General features: G+C 39.0%; 2 protein-coding genes and 1 long non-coding RNA gene across 12 annotated transcripts in view; 2 read left to right on the forward strand and 1 right to left on the reverse strand.

Annotated features, from left to right (window-relative positions):
• The window catches only part of LRBA (LPS responsive beige-like anchor protein), a 372,621-nt gene extending 361,214 nt beyond the window's left edge, over positions 1 to 11,407 (forward strand). For 3 of the 4 annotated variants that reach the window (XM_069012817.1, XM_069012820.1, XM_069012819.1), the window contains exons 54-56: positions 978 to 1,192; positions 7,719 to 7,870; positions 9,875 to 11,407. In XM_069012817.1, coding sequence (XP_068868918.1) covers positions 978 to 1,192; positions 7,719 to 7,870; positions 9,875 to 9,965 — 458 coding nt within the window. In that variant the 3' untranslated portion in view covers positions 9,966 to 11,407. The remainder of the gene's footprint in view (positions 1 to 977; positions 1,193 to 7,718; positions 7,871 to 9,874) is intronic. The other variant, XM_069012818.1, reaches the window with a different exon arrangement.
• A 990-nt stretch (positions 11,408 to 12,397) lies between these two features.
• Positions 12,398 to 20,710, forward strand: LOC138109442 (uncharacterized). 4 transcript variants are annotated; one of them, XR_011150470.1, is made up of 4 exons: positions 12,398 to 12,581; positions 15,384 to 15,476; positions 18,433 to 20,341; positions 20,450 to 20,710. It is a non-coding gene; the product is annotated as an uncharacterized lncRNA (long non-coding RNA). The 4 variants fall into 4 exon arrangements; XR_011150468.1 differs by having other exon boundaries at positions 12,431 to 12,581; positions 18,433 to 18,515; positions 18,965 to 20,710; XR_011150467.1 differs by having other exon boundaries at positions 12,440 to 12,581; positions 18,433 to 20,710.
• Positions 16,614 to 20,713, reverse strand: part of DCLK2 (doublecortin like kinase 2) — an 80,817-nt gene continuing 76,717 nt past the window's right edge. For 2 of the 4 annotated variants that reach the window (XM_069012821.1, XM_069012824.1), the window contains one exon: positions 16,614 to 18,062. In XM_069012821.1, coding sequence (XP_068868922.1) covers positions 17,850 to 18,062 — 213 coding nt within the window. In that variant the 3' untranslated portion in view covers positions 16,614 to 17,849. The remainder of the gene's footprint in view (positions 18,063 to 20,713) is intronic. The other 2 variants (XR_011150465.1, XR_011150466.1) reach the window with 1 other exon arrangement.

Raw genomic sequence — 20,713 nt, forward strand, 5'->3', positions numbered from 1 at the left:
AATTGCATATAGTATAGTTGGATACAACCTTTGAGGGCCAGGATGGTGAAGAGTGGCTGTTATGGATAACTTCTCAAAAAAGGGAAGCAAAAATTAGTTTTAGGAGAATGTGCTGGATTGTTAGTTTAATGAAGGGTGTGTATAAACTACTGGTAGTTCTGTTCAAGCTCTTTGAGCTTGGCTGCAAAAGTCTAATATGCCCCGTTTGTGTTCTCAAAGACCTGCTTTTGGCAGGCAAATTATAAAGAATGATGTTGATTCTATGGATATTCTTTATACCTTTCTTATTTGCTTAATTGTCCACAATTATTTTTAAACTGTAAATTTCTTGGAATTAGTATCTTTCTGCCTTAGTGTTTCTAAAGAAGCCACTCAGAGACACTTCTTCAGAGTTGGGTGTACTCATGATCTGTACCTCTGTGCATTTTTGTTTTATGCAAGTGAACTCATGTGGCTTATGTACAAAGTAGGTATTTGTCAAAATATGGTAAAAAAGCAAATATTTACTGGGTCATGTATGGCTTAAAATCTTAATATGAGAACATACACTTTTAGAATACCTACATGTGTAATATTCATTACTCTTAGCTCTGTCTGTGTTGTGAAAATCTCTTTTTAAGGTTCATTATGTTTAATTACTCAAAATGAACTAATCTCAAAATTAACTCCTAAAAATTAACTCTCAAAATTAACTGCTTCCAGCTTTAAAGAAAATCCACAAAAGGCAATCTGTTAGGTCTCTAACTGGTTGTGATAGGTGCTCTAAAATACCTTAATACAAAGCTTTTAAGGGATAAGATGTTAATCTGACTCTCTGGCTCCCCTAAAGTCATAGGCAATCCACCTAAGCATAGTAAAAACCATTATAATGTATTATAATAGTGATTATTTAAGTAGAAGTCATGACTTATTATTTGTTATATGTCTTTAATTGAGCATGTAAAACAATAACCTGAGAGCCTGTTCTGTCTCACTAGAAGGACCATGTCTCATACATTCTATGAATGGAGATCTACTGAGGACATTAGAAGGTCCTGAAAGATTACAAGGTCCTGAAAGCTGCCTGAGACCAAAACTTATTCAAGCTTCCAGAGAAGGCCACTGTGTCATATATTATGAAAACGGCCTCTTCTGTGTGTTCAGTGTGAATGGGAGACTGCAAGCCACTATGGAAACAGATGACAAGATAAGGGTGAGTGTCCTCAAATGTGTGCTATCAGTTCCATGGGGAAAACCTGTCAGTGCTGGAGCTGTGTGGAGACTTTCTATAGCCAGACCAAAACTGTGTGATATTAGACCATTAGCATAGCAGCATTCTGAAAAAATGTAAGGGGACCATGTACTCTTAATAACATTAGGAGGGGTCTTTTATAGTTTTAACTGTAAAATAACTCTTTTCATAAAGGAATGCTGTGTAGGTATTTCCTTGAGGCAGAGAATATAAATATTACTAATTGCTGACCAGGAGAGGCTGAGCTGCATCTGTACTTTTGAGTCTGAAGGCAGGAGGTCAGTGGACATGCTGCTTTGTAAGCTTTCCCTTTCTTTTGGCACCTCTGACTGCATTCCTGCATCTTGGTTCAGATAGCATGTGTTGTGCTGAGCTCCAGGAATTTTACAGGGATATGTCTGTACTTCAACTCCTTTAGGCCTTTGGCATTTGCTAAGCAGGCAGGAAAGTTCCACATCTTCAGCTGCAAGAGACGTGGAGCAAGTCCAAAACTATGCAGGAGGCATTTTAAGCTTATGGCTTTATGAAAATTATTTTATAATACGAAATGAAGGTCTCTTGACAGTTCCTGTGTAATAGTATCTATGAAACAGAACAGAAGCTGCCAGCTGTATTGCAGTGCCACACGTCCAAGCTGACTTTAATAATCTGATGGAAGACCCCAGGAACTCAGCTGCTGGGATTTCCAATGTTCTCCTGAGTTGAAAACTCTCAGAAGTTTTTCCTTTATTTGGATTATATGTGTCAGGAAGAAAATCCCTCTCTGCCGTCATGTCCGTTTTACAGAATTACTGGCATTCTTTCAGCTCTTGCGCAAAGTTGTGAGCACTTCTTTCCATACTAAAGATGGAAGAATGTGTCAATGTATTTGAAAGAATTTTGATCTTTGTTATTTCCACTTTTTAATTTGTATGGAACAGTGACTGCTTCATTAGCACTGAAGTTTCTGGTACGGTTCAGGATATTCCACTTAAAACCTTTTAAAACTCTTATCATGTACTAAGCTCTGCTACTCCAGTATCCATATGTCATCCATTCAAAATGTCAGCTGTGCGGGTGGTGGCATATGCAGAAATAACTCTCTGTGTAGGTCTCTTTTCCATAGTAAGAGTGCAGTCTGCAGGGGTTAGGGGGCATTTGAACTCTGTGTTCTGTGGCAGCCACAAGTGCAGGTTTGAGGCTGGGGAAGTGAAGTAGGAATGTGTATATTTCTGTCCCCTGACATTTTTCCAAATTAATGTAGATTTTTTGCATCAATTTCCTGAAATTGTACCTTTGGCTGTCCTTGTACAAATACTTCTGAGATTTTCAGGCTACCCTTCATCCCAGAGTTCTTTCCATAAAGCAAAACCATTTCACAGTGTTTTTTCTCTTTTTACATTAATAATGTTGAGAATCTGTCACTTTCAGTTGTGATTATGTTGTCAGCTAGGCCAGCAAATCTGTAAAATATCTAGAAATCCCTTGCCGGCTAAAACAATTTCTGTAGTGTTTCAGTCAGTACCCACAGCTTTAGGAATGTTGCTGGAGGCAATGGAAGTTCTGCTCTCTATGGGCCAGAATTATGTTTGTGGAGGGGTTTGGGGTTTATTTTGTTTTGTTTTCTTTCTCTCCCAGTGGTCCCAGCTGAGCTTTACGCTTAAACAACCTACAGCATCTCTGCCAGTGCTTCTGCACTACATCATCTCTGAAGGAGAGTGGCAATTGCATGATTAAAGTGGGGCATTTAAAATGAATAGCACCTACCCATGGGCTGTGCTGACAAACTCTCCTTGTTGGCTTTTGCTTGGGAAGGATAGAAAAGGGAAGGAAAAAGGTCATAAGTGTGGAATCTGTAGTGTAACAGTTTTGGTTTTCCTGTGTCATTATGGGCCGGTATTTCAGGACGTTATTGGCAAAACCAGCGGTTTTCGATAGTGATGTTTGGATCAACATTCTGATTTTCTTTCTCATATTCTTGTGCTAGAAAACAGCCAGAAAAAATTCAGATGCTCTGGGGAAATTCAGGGTCTAATCAATACCTTCCACCTGTTTTTGTTTTAAATACTGTATTGCTCAGTGGAGCTTAGGCATATTGCAGCACATCTACCATGTAGTGTTTAGATATCTTAATGAATAACTTTAACTCTAAATAGTGTGCTTGTTCTGAGAGGTAAAGTTATTTTACCCTAAACAAAGACTGTATGCTGTTTCACCCAGAGGAACCAATTTATTTTCCTTTCCTGAGTTTGTTTTGAAATCTGGAAGTACCCACAAGACTCCTGCTGCTGTAAGCCAGGGCTGTCACAGTGTCAGCTCTGCCTTTTTACAAAGCACTGCCTTTCAAAAATCTGAAACGTTAAAAGGGATTTGTGCAAAGTTGTGAGACTTTCCAAGTCAGAAATGCAGCTTTTAGAACATTGCTGAAATTGTGCACTTTGGGGATTATTTGAGAGTTTGAAGCTCATGTTGTGAGAAAGATTAGTTGCAGGGTTGTTCCAGTTTCATACCTAGCAGAATTGCAGATAAACTACGCTGGGGAAAAGCAGAACAGTAAAATTGATTCATGTCATCCTCTATACCAGCTGGAGTACTTGGGAGTAAAAGCATCCTTTCGTTTGTTAAATCTTGAAGGGCATATCATGATACTGAAATGTTGATAGGGTCACCTTTTTCTTCATTCATTCCTTCATCCCTTCATTCATTCCCTCATCCCTTAATATATATATAGGCAAGTGGCTGAGAAATTTATTTATAAACAATAAAAATTAAATAAATCAACATCTTGTCTTCATGACAAGCCAATGACAGTAAAATTGCACAGGTATTAGTAAGGGTTCAAAGCCTGTACTTTATTTAATCAAAAGATCACAAAACCTACTGCACGTTGCAGGTAGTGGAAGAGTTAAAGATTAATGGCTTTAATTTGCCTTTTAATATAGCATTTCTTCAGTAAAAGCCTCAAGTATAAAATTCAAGTGAACCATGACCATAAGGTTAATGGATTTTCATCCGCTGAATTTTTTAAGTGTAGCAAATAATTATTTGTCACGGTCTTCATTGCAATTTGGAAATACCCTTAGGAGGCTACTATTGCTATAGAGAAGAAAACCACCCCATATTGATTTTTGCTTCTAATGAATAATCTCTTTAATACTTGTGTGGTTAGTTAGATCTCGGGATCATCCACTCTGCATGCTAGTTCTAGATAATTTTCAGCCTTATCAGTTTGTTTTCAGCCCCTGTCTTGCTCTACTCTTCTAAGACAGTCTCTAAATTAGAGTTTTCAAGCTGCTTGTGTCTGTGCTTTCAAGGTTCTTAGCATGTTTCTGATAGTAACAATCACAGAAGCAATTAATGGTTGGAACATTTATTTTTTGGTGGGAGACAGAGAAGCTTCAACTCACAATACTCAATTCTAACCTTGGTTAGTATTCTGTTTTCCATACTTAGATATGGTTGGAAAAACTCCATATGTTCTGCTTTATTGTATCTAAATTTACATGTATGTCTTGTCATAATTCGAAACATGACTGAAATAGGTTTATAATCTATTTTTTTGCTCAGTGTTACATTTTGTTTACAGTATATGTTTGTGTTTCAATTACACTCCTTTTAAAGTTATTGTATGAAATAAAATTCCAGCAATGTGATCCATTCTGACTCCTTGGGAATTGTTGCAGTAAACACTCAAAATTTATAACATAGTATAGAACCTCTATCTTAATCTAAGTGTCGCACATCGTATAATTCTTACAGGATGTATTTGGCATCACAGTAATAGAGTGCAGCAATACAAAAAATACAGATGTGCAATATGTCTGACTTCAGTTACTGCTGCTCACAAAGCAGTATCTTGCACACACTGTATATTTTGGTTTCTAGGCTTGTCAGCAGTCTGTATAAACACTTCAGTGTTGCATGAACGTAATGTCTTTGTGTTTTAGTTTCTCTGATTTTTTTTTTGTGGTGCGTGCACTATAAATTCTCTATGTTAAGAAAAGCCCCCAACTTTCTTTGCCTGAGGTATGTAAAAAGTTTTGCATATTTGCAAACCTGTATAAGCAGAGACTGCAAGTGCTGAAGTAATTGCAGACTTCAGCAGAGAGAGAGATGTTTGCAGAATCCCGTCTTCAGTTCTTTCTACTGTTTCCTAAATTTAAATCTTTGAGCTGGAATTTTGCTTGTAGACTATCATCCTGAGGCAATTTCCTTGCCTTCCAGTGACAATGTTTTAGTCAAAGAGAATGAGTCTGTCTGTAGAACCATGTGTGTTTGGAATTTAAGAGCCACTGCTCTGAACATTCTCCATTCTTACATCATTCTATTGAGAAGTTGGGCCAGCTGAAATTTATCACAAGTTAATCCTGATGTGAAGGGTGTGTATTTCGTTTAAAGGCTGCCCAAATTTAGCTGATTCACAAACCTTAGGTTAAATACATTTGTAGATAATGCTTAGCATCCACATTCTGTACTGAACATCTGTAGGCCATGGATGCAGTTTTTCCCTGCAACCAATCATCCCTCACAAGAGGTGCACAAAAGAGCCATGGCAAGAAATGTGATGGTGTGACCCTAGACAAGGAAAGGGAAGAACTGATGAGGAGGCAGAGGAGAAAGAGGAGCAGAATCAAGGATAGAACCAAGGATGGGCTGCTCCTGTGCTGAGTATGGTGGAGAAATCTAAAAGTACAGAGCAGAGAAGGAAAAACAAAAGTCAAGCTGGGGAGCAAAAGTCAGAAAGAGAGCAGAGAAGAGGCACCTGGAAACAGAAAGAGAGCATAGGAAAAGGTTTGGGCTTACTGGAATTATTAATCATGGTCCAAAATGTAGTTTCAAAGGTCTTGATCTTGCTGGTGGCTCATGCTGATGTCATTCCACATGACACAATCCATTGAACTTTTTGATTTTGTTTCTTCGGAAAACACTGCAAACCTTTCAGTTTCCCTGGACATTTGGAGGATGAGGCTGTAAAATCAGGGCCTGGTATTCTCTACTGCTTACATTTCTTTTCTGTACAGCAGCAGGGCAGGATCCTCCTTTCAGAAGAAGTTTTTATCAGCCTCCGGGTTTCTGTAGTAGTAATTACTGAGACCCGTGTGGAAAAGATATTAAGTCAGTCATGGAGTCTCCCACGGGTTGGTGTTGGGAATTAGCTTCATTCAATGCTTTTTGAGGTGGGGAATGCTGAAAGTTTACAGAGTGATGAAGGCGATGGCTGAGATGAATGGAGAACTCTTACTTAGGAAACCCCACAATATGAGGCCTATGGGGTACTCGCTGGAACTGATTAGGATTACCTCAAAACAGGTAATAAACCTGTGCTAAACTTCTGCCAATTCTTGCCCCCCTCAGAAGGCATCATCAGCAGGCTGAAAAACAGATTAAGAAAATTCATGGGCAGCATTTCCATAAATAGATACTAAAAGGAACAGGCAAACTTTCTGATCTTTCTAATCCAGTGATTTTGGGTGCTGTGGTGCACAGGGGGAAGGGGCTGTGTGCTGACCAGCCTGGCAGCATCTCCTGCTGCCACTGTTGGGGGTACACCACTGGGCTAGGTAGATCATGGTCTCTCTCCCCACATAAATTAGCACTTACTCTACTAAAATTTCAAGTTCAGTTCTCTTAAACCCCATTTTGGCTTTAAACTGGGGAAATCCCTCTTTTAAGAAAGATTTCTATCTGGTGTATCCAGTCCATTTAATATCTGATAGTATCATCTGGTACAGTCATCAGGTAAAGAAGGAAAATTACTCTTCCGGATATTTAGTATGTATCTTGATTTTTTTCCAATAGCACACAAGATATATCACAATAGATTGGAGATTCCTGTTTGAAGAAGACTCTGAAAACCAGTGATATCCCATTTTTCTTCATGACCTGGTTCCAAAATAAAGATTTCAAGTACAGATTTGCCATTAGTCCCCGTCATGCATACAAAGGGTATATGCCATTGAATTTTTCACAGGCAGTTTCAGGATGGATGGTGAAAGGAAATAGTCTCTGTTAAGAGGGGTGGATCCTTATTTTATTAATTCGGTGCAGGAATCTAAAAGTGCTGGTCTAAATTAATTTTAGTGATTTGTATGACAGTTCAGTTCCTGTCAACATTCAGCTTCTGCTAGGCTAGTATTAAAGACCCTTGGGGGAATGTCAGGTGCTGTATTTTAATGCCAGTACTGCTGCATCTTGTAAATCTAGCTAATTAGAAGAGTAAATTTCTTTAGCTGACCTCATATTGGATCTTTGGAACACGGAATAAATCACAGGTCAGGTGAGACTTAACTAGTGAGATCTAATGTATTGGAGATTTGTGCATAACAGCATTAATTCCCTTGCTGCGTAAAATAACACAACAATAATGTTGCTTCCCAAAAGCTTGTGTTGATATCAAAGTCTCCCTGGGCATTCAGCTGTCAATATGAAACCTTTTACTGAAAGGAAAAGTGGGGAATTAAGAGCAGCACACATTTATCTGACAAATCTGCCTGTGATTTGCCCCTAGGCCATTCAGCTGAGTCGGGATGGACAGTATCTGCTCACAGGTGGAGACAACGGAGTTGTCATGGTCTGGCAGGTGTGGGACCTCAAGCAGCTCTTTGCTTACCCAGGCTGTGATGCTGGAATCCGATCCATGGCCCTGTCCTATGACCAAAGGTGAGAGCAAAGTCTGGTCTGGATGAGAGTTTTGGGGAATATATATTTATAAATTGCATTTTTGTTTTTCTTCTGATTGTGATTTCTGATTGTGGATCACAGATACTGGTGATTATCTTGAGAATTCTGCTTGCATAATTTTTTTTTTTTAACATATCATATTTAGGGCAGATAATCTTTTTCAGGATTTCAGCTCTTTAGGGAATGAAGAGAGATCCAAGAAATTTTACTTTGGCAGTCTTTCAAGATAGGCTGAGTTATTGGTCTGCACCAATGTATAGTGTGGGTCACAGGGAGGTGGAAGGTTACATGTGTGCTTTCATCTCTCTTCTTTCACTTCCAAGACAAATCACATTCCTAATTCCAGACCTTCATGTTAAAAATAGAACAGTTGGAATAGTTGCACAACACAATTCCCTCCACATATCCATGTATTTGCTAAAGCAAAGAGTCATCCTCAGTTCTAGGAAAGTTATTTTAGCCACATACAGCATGACCCTTTTTGAAGACTTCTACTGAAGGTGACCAGTTAAAATCTTTACTGCAGTTTCACATCGCACTTTCCAATGCAACTGTACTTGAAAATGCTTCAGTGCTTTTATCACAAAAATATGGTTTGTTTATAGGATGGATGTTTCCCATTTCATCTGTACACCTTTACCTTTCAGGCTAGGATTTTATTTGCTGTGGTGTGTATACTAAGTGGTGTTCCTGTTTACTTTTCAAACAGATTTGTCTCCTAAATCCCATAGGGATTTGTGCAGTAAAGCATGTTGCTGAGGCTCTTAGCCTTCCACTTGCTGAAGTCCATACTGAATGTTTTAAAATTTTTATCTATGTTTCTAAAACTTAAACAAAATGGACTTTAAAAAATCCAAACCAGTAAAACCTGTGGACTTCAATGAAGCACTGAACAGCTTCTTGATAAGCATCATGAGAGATTATTGGCATTTTTGGTGAAGCAGTTTTCCATTTAAAAAAGCCCTTGCTGTTAAATATATTTCAAAACCGGAGTTACAGCTGTTGAATTTTAGATCTCGGAAATTTTGCATTTAGACCATCTTTAAATTGTCTAAAATACTGTAATAATGACATGTTAATGAACTGAAATTTAATATGAACATACAGAAATTTATCCATGTGCTCAAGTTAAGAACCTTTGGTTTTGGAGACAAGGAAGAGAGCTACTCAGAGTATTTTACTGAGTAATTACTGATTAACCACAGGTAATTAATCAGAGTTATTTATTTGGTATGCATGAATGTTATGTGTTTGAGAGTGTGGAAAAAGATATTTTAACCCAGTAGAAAAACAATCAGAATGGTGCTCTTGACACGATATTGTGTGATTCTATCAAAATGCAATATTTTGAAGATCTCAATATTTGTTTGGAAGACAATATTGCAGCTTTTTACTCTGAATTTTTTAATTCTAAGGCTTTTTTTCCCCAAAATGCCAGGATTTAATACATCTTTATAGTTCTGATTTTTGTAATAATTTAATGAGACCGTAGAGAAGATAATATAGAAACTCTTGATTGTGTGCTGTGTCAGGGTCATGGCTTTTCAAACATATCTAAATGCTCTCTAGTAGCTGGCCAAGTGTAAGGAATTCAGAAAGAAAGAGTGTCTCAGTGGGAAAGCCCAGGGATTGCTTTCAGGAGCTTCCAAAACAGTCAAAGCCTTCAGTTTTAGTATTTCCAACTGAAGGCCTGTGCCCACACCCAATTCCTTCATGCAGATGTGCTGGGGGAGTTGAAACTGAAATGAACGCTTCTCCTGGCCTTCCTTCACTTTGCTGCGACACCAGGGCTTCATCCTGCTCCAATACCCCCCCAAAAACCAGCCAAGAAACAATCCTGGGGGAATCCCAAGTGGCCTTGTAGGACAGGGATGCTGGTGAACAGTTCTCTTGTCCAACTCTCAGCTCTAGCTTCAGGCTGACCACACAAAGTGCTGCACGTTGTTTTGGATGTTTTCTGATCGGTAAATCTGCTTCCCTCAGGTGTATAATGACTGGAATGGCGTCCGGGAGCATCGTGGTTTTCTACAATGATTTCAATCGCTGGCACCACGAGTACCAAACCAGGTACTGACCTTCCCAGAGGCTGGGATGAGCACTGACAGGAGCAGCTGTGGCCAGGAGGGAGCTGCACACAGCACTGCCTCCCTTGGTCGAGCCACCCCACGGCTCCTTATAAATAGTTCTATTACATCTGAATGTAACTTAAATTTGCTGGAAGAAGCAACCTATTTTTTAAAGTTAATTGCTATTTTTGTAGACCTCGCTTGACTTTTTTGGGGGAAGGGCAAAGAAGCAGAAAACCAGCTGCTGGGTTCTGTAGTTAAAAAAAAAAAAATCTATATTTTTAGTCACAATGAGAAGTCTATTTTGATCCCTGTCTGTAAAAAAAACCTAAAGTAAAGATGGTTAAAACTCACATTCTAGCTATATTATGAAGAAACAGATTTTCCATCTGAAGCTTTATCTGTAACCTTGAGGAATATATGATTTTAACATAATGGAAATTAATTACGGTATTGGGGGAATTTTAATCTGTGCTATCCGCACCACACTTTCTCGTACTTTTCCAAATGATTGTATTACATCAGCACCGAAGTTTCTGGGAATCAAAGGGTAATATATAAATTATGGTTAATGTAATTTTAAACTTTGCAAATCATTTCCATCAATGTTACTCTTCAAGCATGTTTCTAGGCCTAGACAATTAGTTCTTTTTTAGTTGTATGTTTCGTGGAGTTACAAGAAAAATTGGGAATGGAGTTTGTGTTACATCAAGTGTGAATCCTTTTTAATTTCTACCTGGCATCTCCTTCAAAGCACACCAAAATGTGGATTGTTCCTCCAAATAAGAAAGGCTAATTTTGAAGGCTTCAGATCAGAAGCCCACAGAGGCAGGTGATTTTAGAAGGGGCAAGTTCCAAAGCACATTTCTGCTGGTTGACTGTGAAAGCAGGGAGGCAGCAGGTGCTTGCTGGTGCACAGCCCCCATCCAGCAGCAGAAGCACAAGATTTGCAGGCCACTTTTTCTTTCTTTTTCCATCAGAACATGCCCCTGCAATACTATAGCACATGCCATATGCCTTTTCTGCCTATAGCAACAATGTTTTTTCGTATTTTGCTACCACCAAATCCAGTCAGATCCTGCCCAGTCATATTAAATTACCTCTTTCTTTTAGGAAATGACAAATAATTTATACTAAGGAACAATAAGCTATTTTGGTGTTGCACAAATCTACTTTTCTACAAGGTTGCTGTGCAGAACTCTGTGAAAATATTTGTGAAAAGAACTGTTACTGTTTTGTAAGTCTGTATTGCATAAAAATCTTCTTTGTATGTTGTGATCTCTGAGTTGAAATTTACATTCCATATCTGTATTGATACATACATTTCTCTAGCTGCCTACTAGAGCAGTTCCTGGTTTTTCTAAGCATTTAACTACTCTTTCAGTAAAGATTTGGAATGACAAAATTCAGTTTGAGTGAAGAAATGAAATAAAATTACATTTGTAATTGACACCTTCAGTGGACTACTGAGTTCTTGTGATTCGGGGTATATTCCCAACAGAGTTACCATGGCTGATGCATTTAGTGTACTTTTGGTGTGTATGAAACGGTGTCCTGTGCTTTCTGCATTTTCATATTGAGGTGGTTGTGGTGTATCAGTTGTTACATTTTCATGTTTTGTGCAGCACAAGGATGATGGGATTAAGCAAAGGCTGTAGTAGGTCATGTCTGTGGGAAGTGCCTGGTGTATTGAGCTATGTGTACTGCACATTTGTTATGCAGAACTTTTACTTCACACTTCCTTAAGTTCAACAACATTCACAGCCTGGTATCAGCAGAGTTTGAGGGGAAATTGGAATAATCTTGAACTGCAATTTGTATTTGTCTCAAACCAGGGTGGGTTTCCTAGGCTGGGTGGAGGGAAAAAATCCAACCAACCAAAGGTGTGTTTTGCCAAATGGAAATCCTGAAAGTCTTCTCTTTATGAGGAAACACTTAGTTAATGATAGAAATACTAGTTCCTGATCTTGGAGCCTAAATGTTTCCCAGGGAGTTGATTTGTTAGATTGCTTCTTTTAGAAAGGGCTCTATTGGATCAGGAGGTGCTTTCCCTAACTGGAAGCACAGCTGTACCTGTGTGTGCTGTCCTGAGTTGCATCGAGCCCGTCTTGGGAAGCAGCAGCAGCTGCTGCAGTGTGGTGTTCTGCCATTGGAGTGCTGCAGCAGTTCGTGGGAAAGGACATCTTCACCTTCTCCTCCATGATCAGGCCTGCAAAGACACCCCTGTTCTGGACTGCTCTGGTGTGTGGGACATCCCCTCCTTCCACAGGTAAACCCAAATACCTTTGACACCAGCCTGGGGGCCTGGGTGTGCACCTGTGATCTCAGCTTTGGCTGAAGTAGTCCACCTCATGCTGTTTGTGATGAGATGGAAAACAGGGTTAAATTTCTAACTACTCAGGTACTTGTTACTCTCTGCAGGACAGCACCTGTGTCACATGGATCACCTGAAACCTGTTTAATCAGCAGATGCCAGGCATTAACCTGCAGCTGGGCCTCATTTGGCTATTAATGGAAGAATGTTCTGGAAGAGAGGGACAGACTCTCCTCAAATGCATTTATGCAGAGGGAGCGTTTATGAAGAGCATTTCTTTATGTGACAGTCTGGCCTTTCTTCTGCTCTGGTAAGTTCAAACAGAACTGCTGCCAGATGTAGTTATGGGAAGTTCTGTGTAGCAGTGCTGTTTGGTTGGGTTGTGCAGAAGTACTTGGCAAACATAGCTTGAAACCCCTTTTATTTTTTATCAGCAAATTGCTGATAGAAATGCTGTAGGATCTGGAAGAGGAGATGTGGTGGTCAGAGTGGGAGTTTCTCTGAAGGAAGTTTGTGTTGTGGTGCCACTAGAGGTAAATGAATGCTGTGAGACTTGAAAATATTTCTGCAGTTCTTGGCTGTGTTGTGCTGTCTGTTATCATAAAGTCTCTACCTGAAGGCAAGCTGTGCATGTCTCTCTCATTGTTTCTGGCCCCGACATCCTCTTGGTAGTCCTCCACCTATCTGCAGTGCTTTGTTCCTGATAAACATCCCAAGGAGCTGAACTCATACCAAGGTAATGGGAAGTGAATTTTATTGCAGTCAGGACATGATTACTGTTTGATGTATTGAATAAGAATGGCCTAGATCAGGTGACTGTCTAGATTGTAGTTTTTCCACTTTATGTCCTAGATTTCATATTCATAGAGATTTCAGTGTGCTTGTGGTATGGCATAATTTTTTTTTCCTCTTTCTCCCAGAAGTAATTTGAAGGGAATAACAGATCACTATATTGTTGAGAAACTGGCTTTAGCCTTGTTAAATAGAACCAGAGATGGGCCATTCTGAGAGTGCTGCTCTAAACCAGTGAGAGCTCTCCCATACAGTGTTAGGATGAAACACTTGAAATGAGTCACTTGCGTGGATTTAGCATATGCTACAGCATTACATGAAATCCAAAATAGTTTATGCAGAACCAACCTAAGATTTTCAGTAAACTATTACAGTAAATGATGCATTGTAATTTAAAGTTGCTCTTTAAAAGCTCTGGACAAAAAGAAAGTGTAGGAAATGGTTTCAGATTTTGCTTAGATGTACTGAAATTCAACTATGTTTAACATAAAGCTCCTCAATTCAAACACAACCAGTGTTATGAGATAAAAACGTGTTAAAACATACAAAGTTTGAAAGAATAAATTGTAACTTGTACCTGTAAATAGCTTACTTTTAGTTGAGACTTACTATCAAGAAGCATATTGTTATAAAAGGAATGTAAAATATTTCACAACTATTTATATATTGTAGGAAATAAAACTACTTGTTTGGGTTTTTTTTTGTAAATTAATTGAGGCAATACTGGAAAGCAGAGTCTTGAAACCAAGAGATGTATTTAGTAAAATCTGAAATTGCACACAACTTTGCCCCTGGGACTGCATCATACTGTCAGCTAGTTAAAGACAGCATGACCTTTGGAAATGATGCTGCATTGCATGGGAATAGACAAAAAGAGGTTCCCAAAATGTGGTACTTGCTGTTGCTAAATGGACAAAGTTTGAGATGTGATAATTTATTATTTTTTTCTTTCTTCAAGTTGTTCTAGTATTTTTCTTCCTGCTATGCGAGCTGAGCTGCAAAATGTAGGCACAGCTCAGTCTGGTTGTGTGGTGAGACTTAGGTGCATTCAGTGATAGCAATATCCAGTAACAGAGAGATGAGTTCATACATTGCTCTCCCATTTTGCCTTGCTTATCCTGTGTGCAAGGGATGCTTTTTCAAGCCTCTGTACTGCAAGTGTTTAGACATTCAGCATTTAAATGCTTTAGACTTCTGTATTTCCTGTTAATTGGCAATTATCTCGCCTGTTATTTTGGGGAGAAGGGAACAGTTGATACTTCTTGGTGTGTGCTTTTCTGAAACCTGCACTCTTGGCTTCCTGTTTCCAAAGGAAACAAAAGCACTTAAAATTCAAATTCTCTTAAAAAAAAAAAATTCAAGAACAGAAGCAAGAGCTTTCTAGTGGATGGCTGCATGGCTGCTACCAGTCCCTGCCCTGGTATTTTTTTTTTTCATAATACTAATTTAGTTTAAAAAGGAAACAAAAATCCTGCTCAAGAGGATTCCCCTGACAGAAAAGCTCAACTAAATACCTATTTCTGTGCATTAGACATTGAAGCTGACTGCAAGTAGGAGGGTTTAATTTGCTTGTCTTTTTTGTCATCTTAAAGCCATCATTTTTACTGAATGAGCATTTTGGGTCGGTTGCTAGTTTTGTGCATTTCCAATTGCTGTTTGGATGTGGCTTGAGAGAAAGCATGAGTAAATGTGAAATACAATTTCCCATTTAAAAACTGATAGAACCAAAGATGATTGATTGATAAATACATATTTATATAAAAGTGAAGGAATCAGTAGATCTATGCTATCAAGCTGTAATAAATAGACCAGTGACTACTGGGAGGAAGAAAGACATGAAAACCAGGTTTAAATGAGATTTACTGACCTGTGTAAATATTCTTAATTAGCTGAGAATGAGTCAATACTTGATGGAAGTAACATCATCATTAAATATCATCTTTATTAATATATTTTGACAATTATTTAAAATAACTTTTGATGTTCCAGAATGGGGGCAATGGTCTGTAAGGGTAAATATTGATGGGAATCCCAGTGGATGTAGTGTTGTGCTGATTTACAGTAGGAGAGGATTCAGTCCTGGGATTTTAAATCTAGAACTGCAGGAATGGCTCCACTGGGCTACTGTGACAAGTACCCACCTTCAAAGGACCAAAAAAGACCAAGGATAATTAAAAAGATTGGGTTTTTTAGTAACTAATTTTTTAAAATGTAGGTGTGGAAGCAATAGAGCTGTCACTGTGGAGTGTTTGTAACAGTCCTCTTTGAGAAATGTTAACTCTTGACAGTTTCTGTAATGGTTTCTTTCCCTTTATAACAGAAAAGAAATTGTGAACCAGAACTATTTTTGCCTTCTCCCCAGCATCAACTGGTGGCTCTACAATAAGAGAAAGACTAAATGAAAGTGCAGCAGGTAAGAAACCACATGTGATACTTAGGAACCTTCATTAAGTGTTTTAGTGTTAACCAGCAGGTCTTTGTTTTATTTTTATGTTAAAGTGTGATACCTCCTGCACCTATGCCCAGACTGAACTTACGTGGAGCTATTTTAAGGCATGGAGTAGTGCTGTAATTTTGCCATGGTGACACAAAGAGTTGAAGACTTTCTCAGCTACCTATGTTTTTATCTGATTTTTGGCCATATGATCATCTTTCCCAGCTGGCAGCACTATTTTTAAATAGGCATTTTGGCACCTGCCTCTGCTTTGTCTTGTCTAAGAATGTTTGGATGTTGGTAAATCATGAACTTAAGGACACGAAGTCAGGGTATTTGTCTTCACTTTCTTCTTCTATGAGAAAAGGCAATCTTTTAGAACTGGCAGCTGACCAGGCAAGTGATGATCCTCTCTGTTAGAGATGCATAATTACATGTGCAACACAGCTTGTTAGAAATCCCTGCCGATTCATGGAAGTTTTGGTTTTTTTCATAGCTGAATCCATCCTCTAAGGAAAAACAGAACTTAATCCAGCATTCATTATATGTTTGATGTTCCCTCTCTGCTGGTCTCGCAGTTCAGCTATTTTAGGGGCTCCCTGTCTTTGCTGTGGAGGCTGGTTAGCCTGTTCCACCTGAAATTCCACATCCTTTCTTTGGCTGAGTCTGAGACTTGTTGCAGAAATCACCAACCACACAGGCAGCCAACTACAGACTCTCACCAGTTTCCCTTCTGAGTAAGCTTCATATTTCTGCACTGTACCAAAATACAAGTTATTTTACACAAAGGCTATTCCCACACTCTTCAAGTATATTGAACTTACTCCAGGGAACCCACAACAAAGTTAATTAACAAGGATTAGTTGTGGCCCAACCTTTTTATCATAGTTTACTACATGCCATGGTTTCCTACCTTTAATATTTTTTTTGCCAAGATGTTGCACATCTTTCAGCTACCATCAGTTTGCACTTTCTGATCTTTAAATGTTCTTCAAAAGATAAAACAACCATGTTTATTCATGTCTTTCATAGGAATCAATGAACTTTAAAACAATGAAGTTTATGGGAGTCCCTCAAATTAATTCTATTAAATTGTTTTGGTAAGCATCTAATTGTTCAGTCTCTCCAGAGGGAGTAAGACAACAGTTTCACTGGCAAAATAACTGAGCTCCCAAAGAAATGAATAACATTTTGTGTTTTGAATTTTTTTTAATGAAGAAAGTTTATTGCAGGTCTTTTACAATTCTAGTAGAAAGTATAGCTAAGAGAAAAAATGAGCTATGACCAATTCATAAGAACGAGCAAAGAAAAAGGATTAAGCTGAATACATACTCTATTGAACTAAGCATTATGGGAAAGATAAAACTTCGTCTATTTTGTGATTGCAGATTAAGGAGAGCTGCTTCCCAATCCTGGTTTCCAGTGCCTGCACCAGGTGAATAGGGGGCGATAGCACTGACAAACCTCTGATGGCTAGTGATGGCAGCTCCTCTATCAGCTTGTCCTCGAATTAGGAGCTGCTCAGTTCATCATAGCTTAGAAAACATGCAGCAGGCTTTCCCTTCACAGGCCCAAAGTAATTTTATTTTATCTAACAGGTAGTCTGACCCTGGAGAAAGGTGTGGATGGGACACTTGTGGTTAGGATAGAAAATGGCTAAAGCAAAAAGGCTTCCTTCACTCCAGTCTTTGTAACAAATATATGTCCACTGCTCATGTTTACACCCCAAGTTACTTTATTTAAATTCATATTATCTAAACACTACCCTGCCTGCAAGTCAGATAACAAACTTGATGGAGAACAACCATCCTTCCCTCTCTATCTCCAAATGTTTGTCTCATGATATTTTACAGTTAGTCCACTAAAAAAATTCTTCATGAAAATTTGCCTCTTCAAGTTTAGTAGAAACTTGGCTAAAAATAGAGGCATTGGAATAGAAGGCAAATAGAAGTTTTCTTCCCTTGACTGCCTCTCCCACTTTTCTGAGAATTCCCATCAGAAGAACAGAACGGGGCCTGCTGGTGGAGGTGAGGCCAGGTACCTGTTCCCCACCTCACTGCTCATACAAAACTATGGTTAGCTACACCATAAGTTAGTCTATTTAGAGCCCAAGGCTATGTGAAATGGAGTTAATAATTAACACAGAGAACTTAAAAAACCACCTAACATTGCCAGAGTCTTTCCCCTACTGCTGTTCCCAAGATGTGGTTTGCTCACCTGCTGTGAGGGAGAGGATCAGACCTAGCTGGGGCTCGCCACAAGAGGTGCACACAAACTGAAAACAGTCATGGGAAATGAAGAAAACTGTGGCCAGAGTGTGGGGAGCTTCAGTTGGATTTGTGTTCCCCAGTCCTACGCACCAGGCTGATCCCCAGCAAGCTCAGGAGAAGGCAGTGTGGGGGACCGGAGTGGCTCAGGAGCAGCAGGGAGGAGGGGCTCAGACCCAGCCACACGAGGATCAGCAGCTGCAGCAGCAATTGCAGACATTTTCTCCATTCCAGCTCTACCAGAGTCCTGACAGCGCTTGCTGCAGAAAATCTGACTCTCTTTATCTAGAGCTGTGTTCTACAAACAAACAAACAGAACAAACCCAAGGCAAAACATGAAACAGCACTTAAGTACAGCCCTGTCTTAACTTAAGGGTTAAAACAATCTACAAGACAAAGTGCATGCATTACAGCCAGGAAAAAAAAGGAGAAATAACATCAGAAATCTTTTATATAATGAATGGTATGATTTTTGTGATGCTGATTTTAGAAAATGTAAGGCAAACTTATCTTCCAGATGTATGCTTGCCATGCCATTGCAGGTTTAAAATTTTTGTCTTGCAAGTCTGATGTGGAAAAAAAGATGGTATGAGTGGTTGTGATAGAGAAGGAACTTGTCATAGTAACTATTAGCAAAATTTATGTACCTGTGTTTTTGCCCACACAAGGAATCAGATGGTGCTTACTGAGAACTCAGTGATACATTTCCTGTAACAAACCACACAGTACAGAAGGGGAGCCACGGCGGACGGTGAGAGAGGGAAACCCAAACCTTTTTTCTGTCTTCAAGAAAAGGGCCTGTTTTTCTGCTTAGTGTTGAGAGTAGGCAAATGACCTCTCATGTTGGCAAAAAAGCACAATTTCTGAATTCTATACTTAAAAATTAGTTTGAGAAGGGAGCGACAGGTTGGAATGAGAACTGAGAATTCCACAGTGCAGTAGGTGGCTTATCTGGAGTATGTGGTACATCTGCTGAAGACAACACTTTCCATACCCTCTACAGGATAAATGCTAATTGTAAAGATCAGGTGCTCTGCCTTTTCCAGGGCAATTTATTTTTTTGATTGGACTTGCTTTACTAATGTGAAAATTTCTGTGTGTTTTTAGTGGAGTTTGACTAGTACACTATTCACTGAAGTATCTAATACCGAAATAATTTTCTGACACAAGTTATATTTAGCATGGTTCATTTTTTTTTAGATGTGCTTTATTGCATCAAAGTCATCAAGGACAGCAGAAATAAGGTACTTACCTCTTCTTTTTTTGGTGTTTTGTTTTTTTAACTCAAGTTACATCACTAGCCTACCTGCCTAGAGGTACAAGGAGAAAATTCCATAGTCCACAACTGAGTTCTCTGCTACTGACAATCAACACTGCAAAGGGAGCATGCAAGGAAAGGAGCAGCTGAACAGGGTTTTGAGATTAGTGATGGTCTAAAAGAGTTTTATCATTATCAAGACACCACTGCATTTCCTTTTTTTTGCTTGCTGGAAAAAGAGTTGTAAATACAGGGGTTTCTGCTATTTCAGTGGCAGGTAAAGTTATTTAAAGGGGGAAGGACATGCTTTCAGTTCATGCTGACAGTGATTTTCTCCTGTGCTGTCCTCATAGCAGCAATACATTCTTACATAATGCAGTTTAGAGTTTTCTTCTTTAATTTTACTGTTGCTAAGCGAGAATGTTTTTTATTAATTTAGGACTGATTAGCTCCTGACTAGCTCTTTGATACCATACAGGGAGTGACAATTGAAATTTTTTTTTAAATAGAAACAATGTTTAGTTCAGTGGTTTTGTTCTTTGCGTCTGTCTTCAAAGGGTTTTCATCTTTTTCTAGCTGTTTTTAGATACAGTAAGATATAGACATGAACAAAATTACCTCCAGGAGAATTACACCAAGACGTGTCTGAGGAGGTAAATAATTGTTGTATTGGCATTTGCTTAGCCTATTTCAGATATGTATCACTCAAGACAGAACACCTTAAGTGCTTAAAAGATATTCCTTTGCTGGTTTAGTGTGGCTGTACAGCTTTTTCCACTTCAGACTGGCTTAGTTATTTCTCCTTTCTTGTTACAAATGGAGACCATGTATTTTTTGTGCAGCAGAACAAAGCATCGCAGTTAGTACGTACCATTGCCTTGGACCTACTCAGAGGGAAGCAATGCAGGCATTGGGAAAGGAGGAAAAAGGAAGGAAGCAAGGGACAGAAACTAGACTTACTTTAAGCAGAACTAACACAATTGCAACAAATTTAGATTTACAGAACATTTTTTAAATTGAAAAAAAAATCAGTTATGAATTAAGAGCAACATGCTTTTGGGGGCAGCAGGAGCCTCCTGTGCAAGGACACTGAACTGGGAATGTGCAGTTTTACTTATCTGCCACAGGATGGTATTATCTGCATGGGCCGGGTGACAGTGTTGGAATGAGGTGATGCTAAAGGGGGCTCCACTGAATGTGCAGGTGGACTGAGAGAGCAATGCACTGCAATACACGAGAGTTACAAAGTGTGCTTGTCTGAAGCTGAATGTTGGTAAGCAATGAGTGCTGGAGCAAGTGAAGAACTTCTGAACACAAAGGTAACTAAATTTCAATGCTCAAGATAAACCAGGGCAAGAATAACAAATCGGGGGCTTAACCCTCATTAGATCACAGTGTTTTGAACAAGGTTTTACTTTTCCTTTCAGCATTAACTGGGAGCTGCATTCAGCAATAAATAATTAGGTATTTATATCCTTCCATACCTGTTAGAAGGAAATAAAGCAGGAAAAGGTAAAATGAGGTGAACTTTCCTGGCTGAAGGAGTGTCAGTAGCTAACAGAAAAAAACCCACACCAATAAGAAGCCAGAAGCTATGCTGTGTCAGAGATCTGAGACAGGCTTAAGTGGCATGCAAGTTGGAGAGGGGCTGTTAGAATTAAAATTGCTCTTATTACATATAGTGCATTTTA

This window comes from Aphelocoma coerulescens, chromosome 4 (assembly GCF_041296385.1).
Source record: "Aphelocoma coerulescens isolate FSJ_1873_10779 chromosome 4, UR_Acoe_1.0, whole genome shotgun sequence".
NCBI classification, from domain to species: Eukaryota; Metazoa; Chordata; class Aves; order Passeriformes; family Corvidae; genus Aphelocoma; species Aphelocoma coerulescens.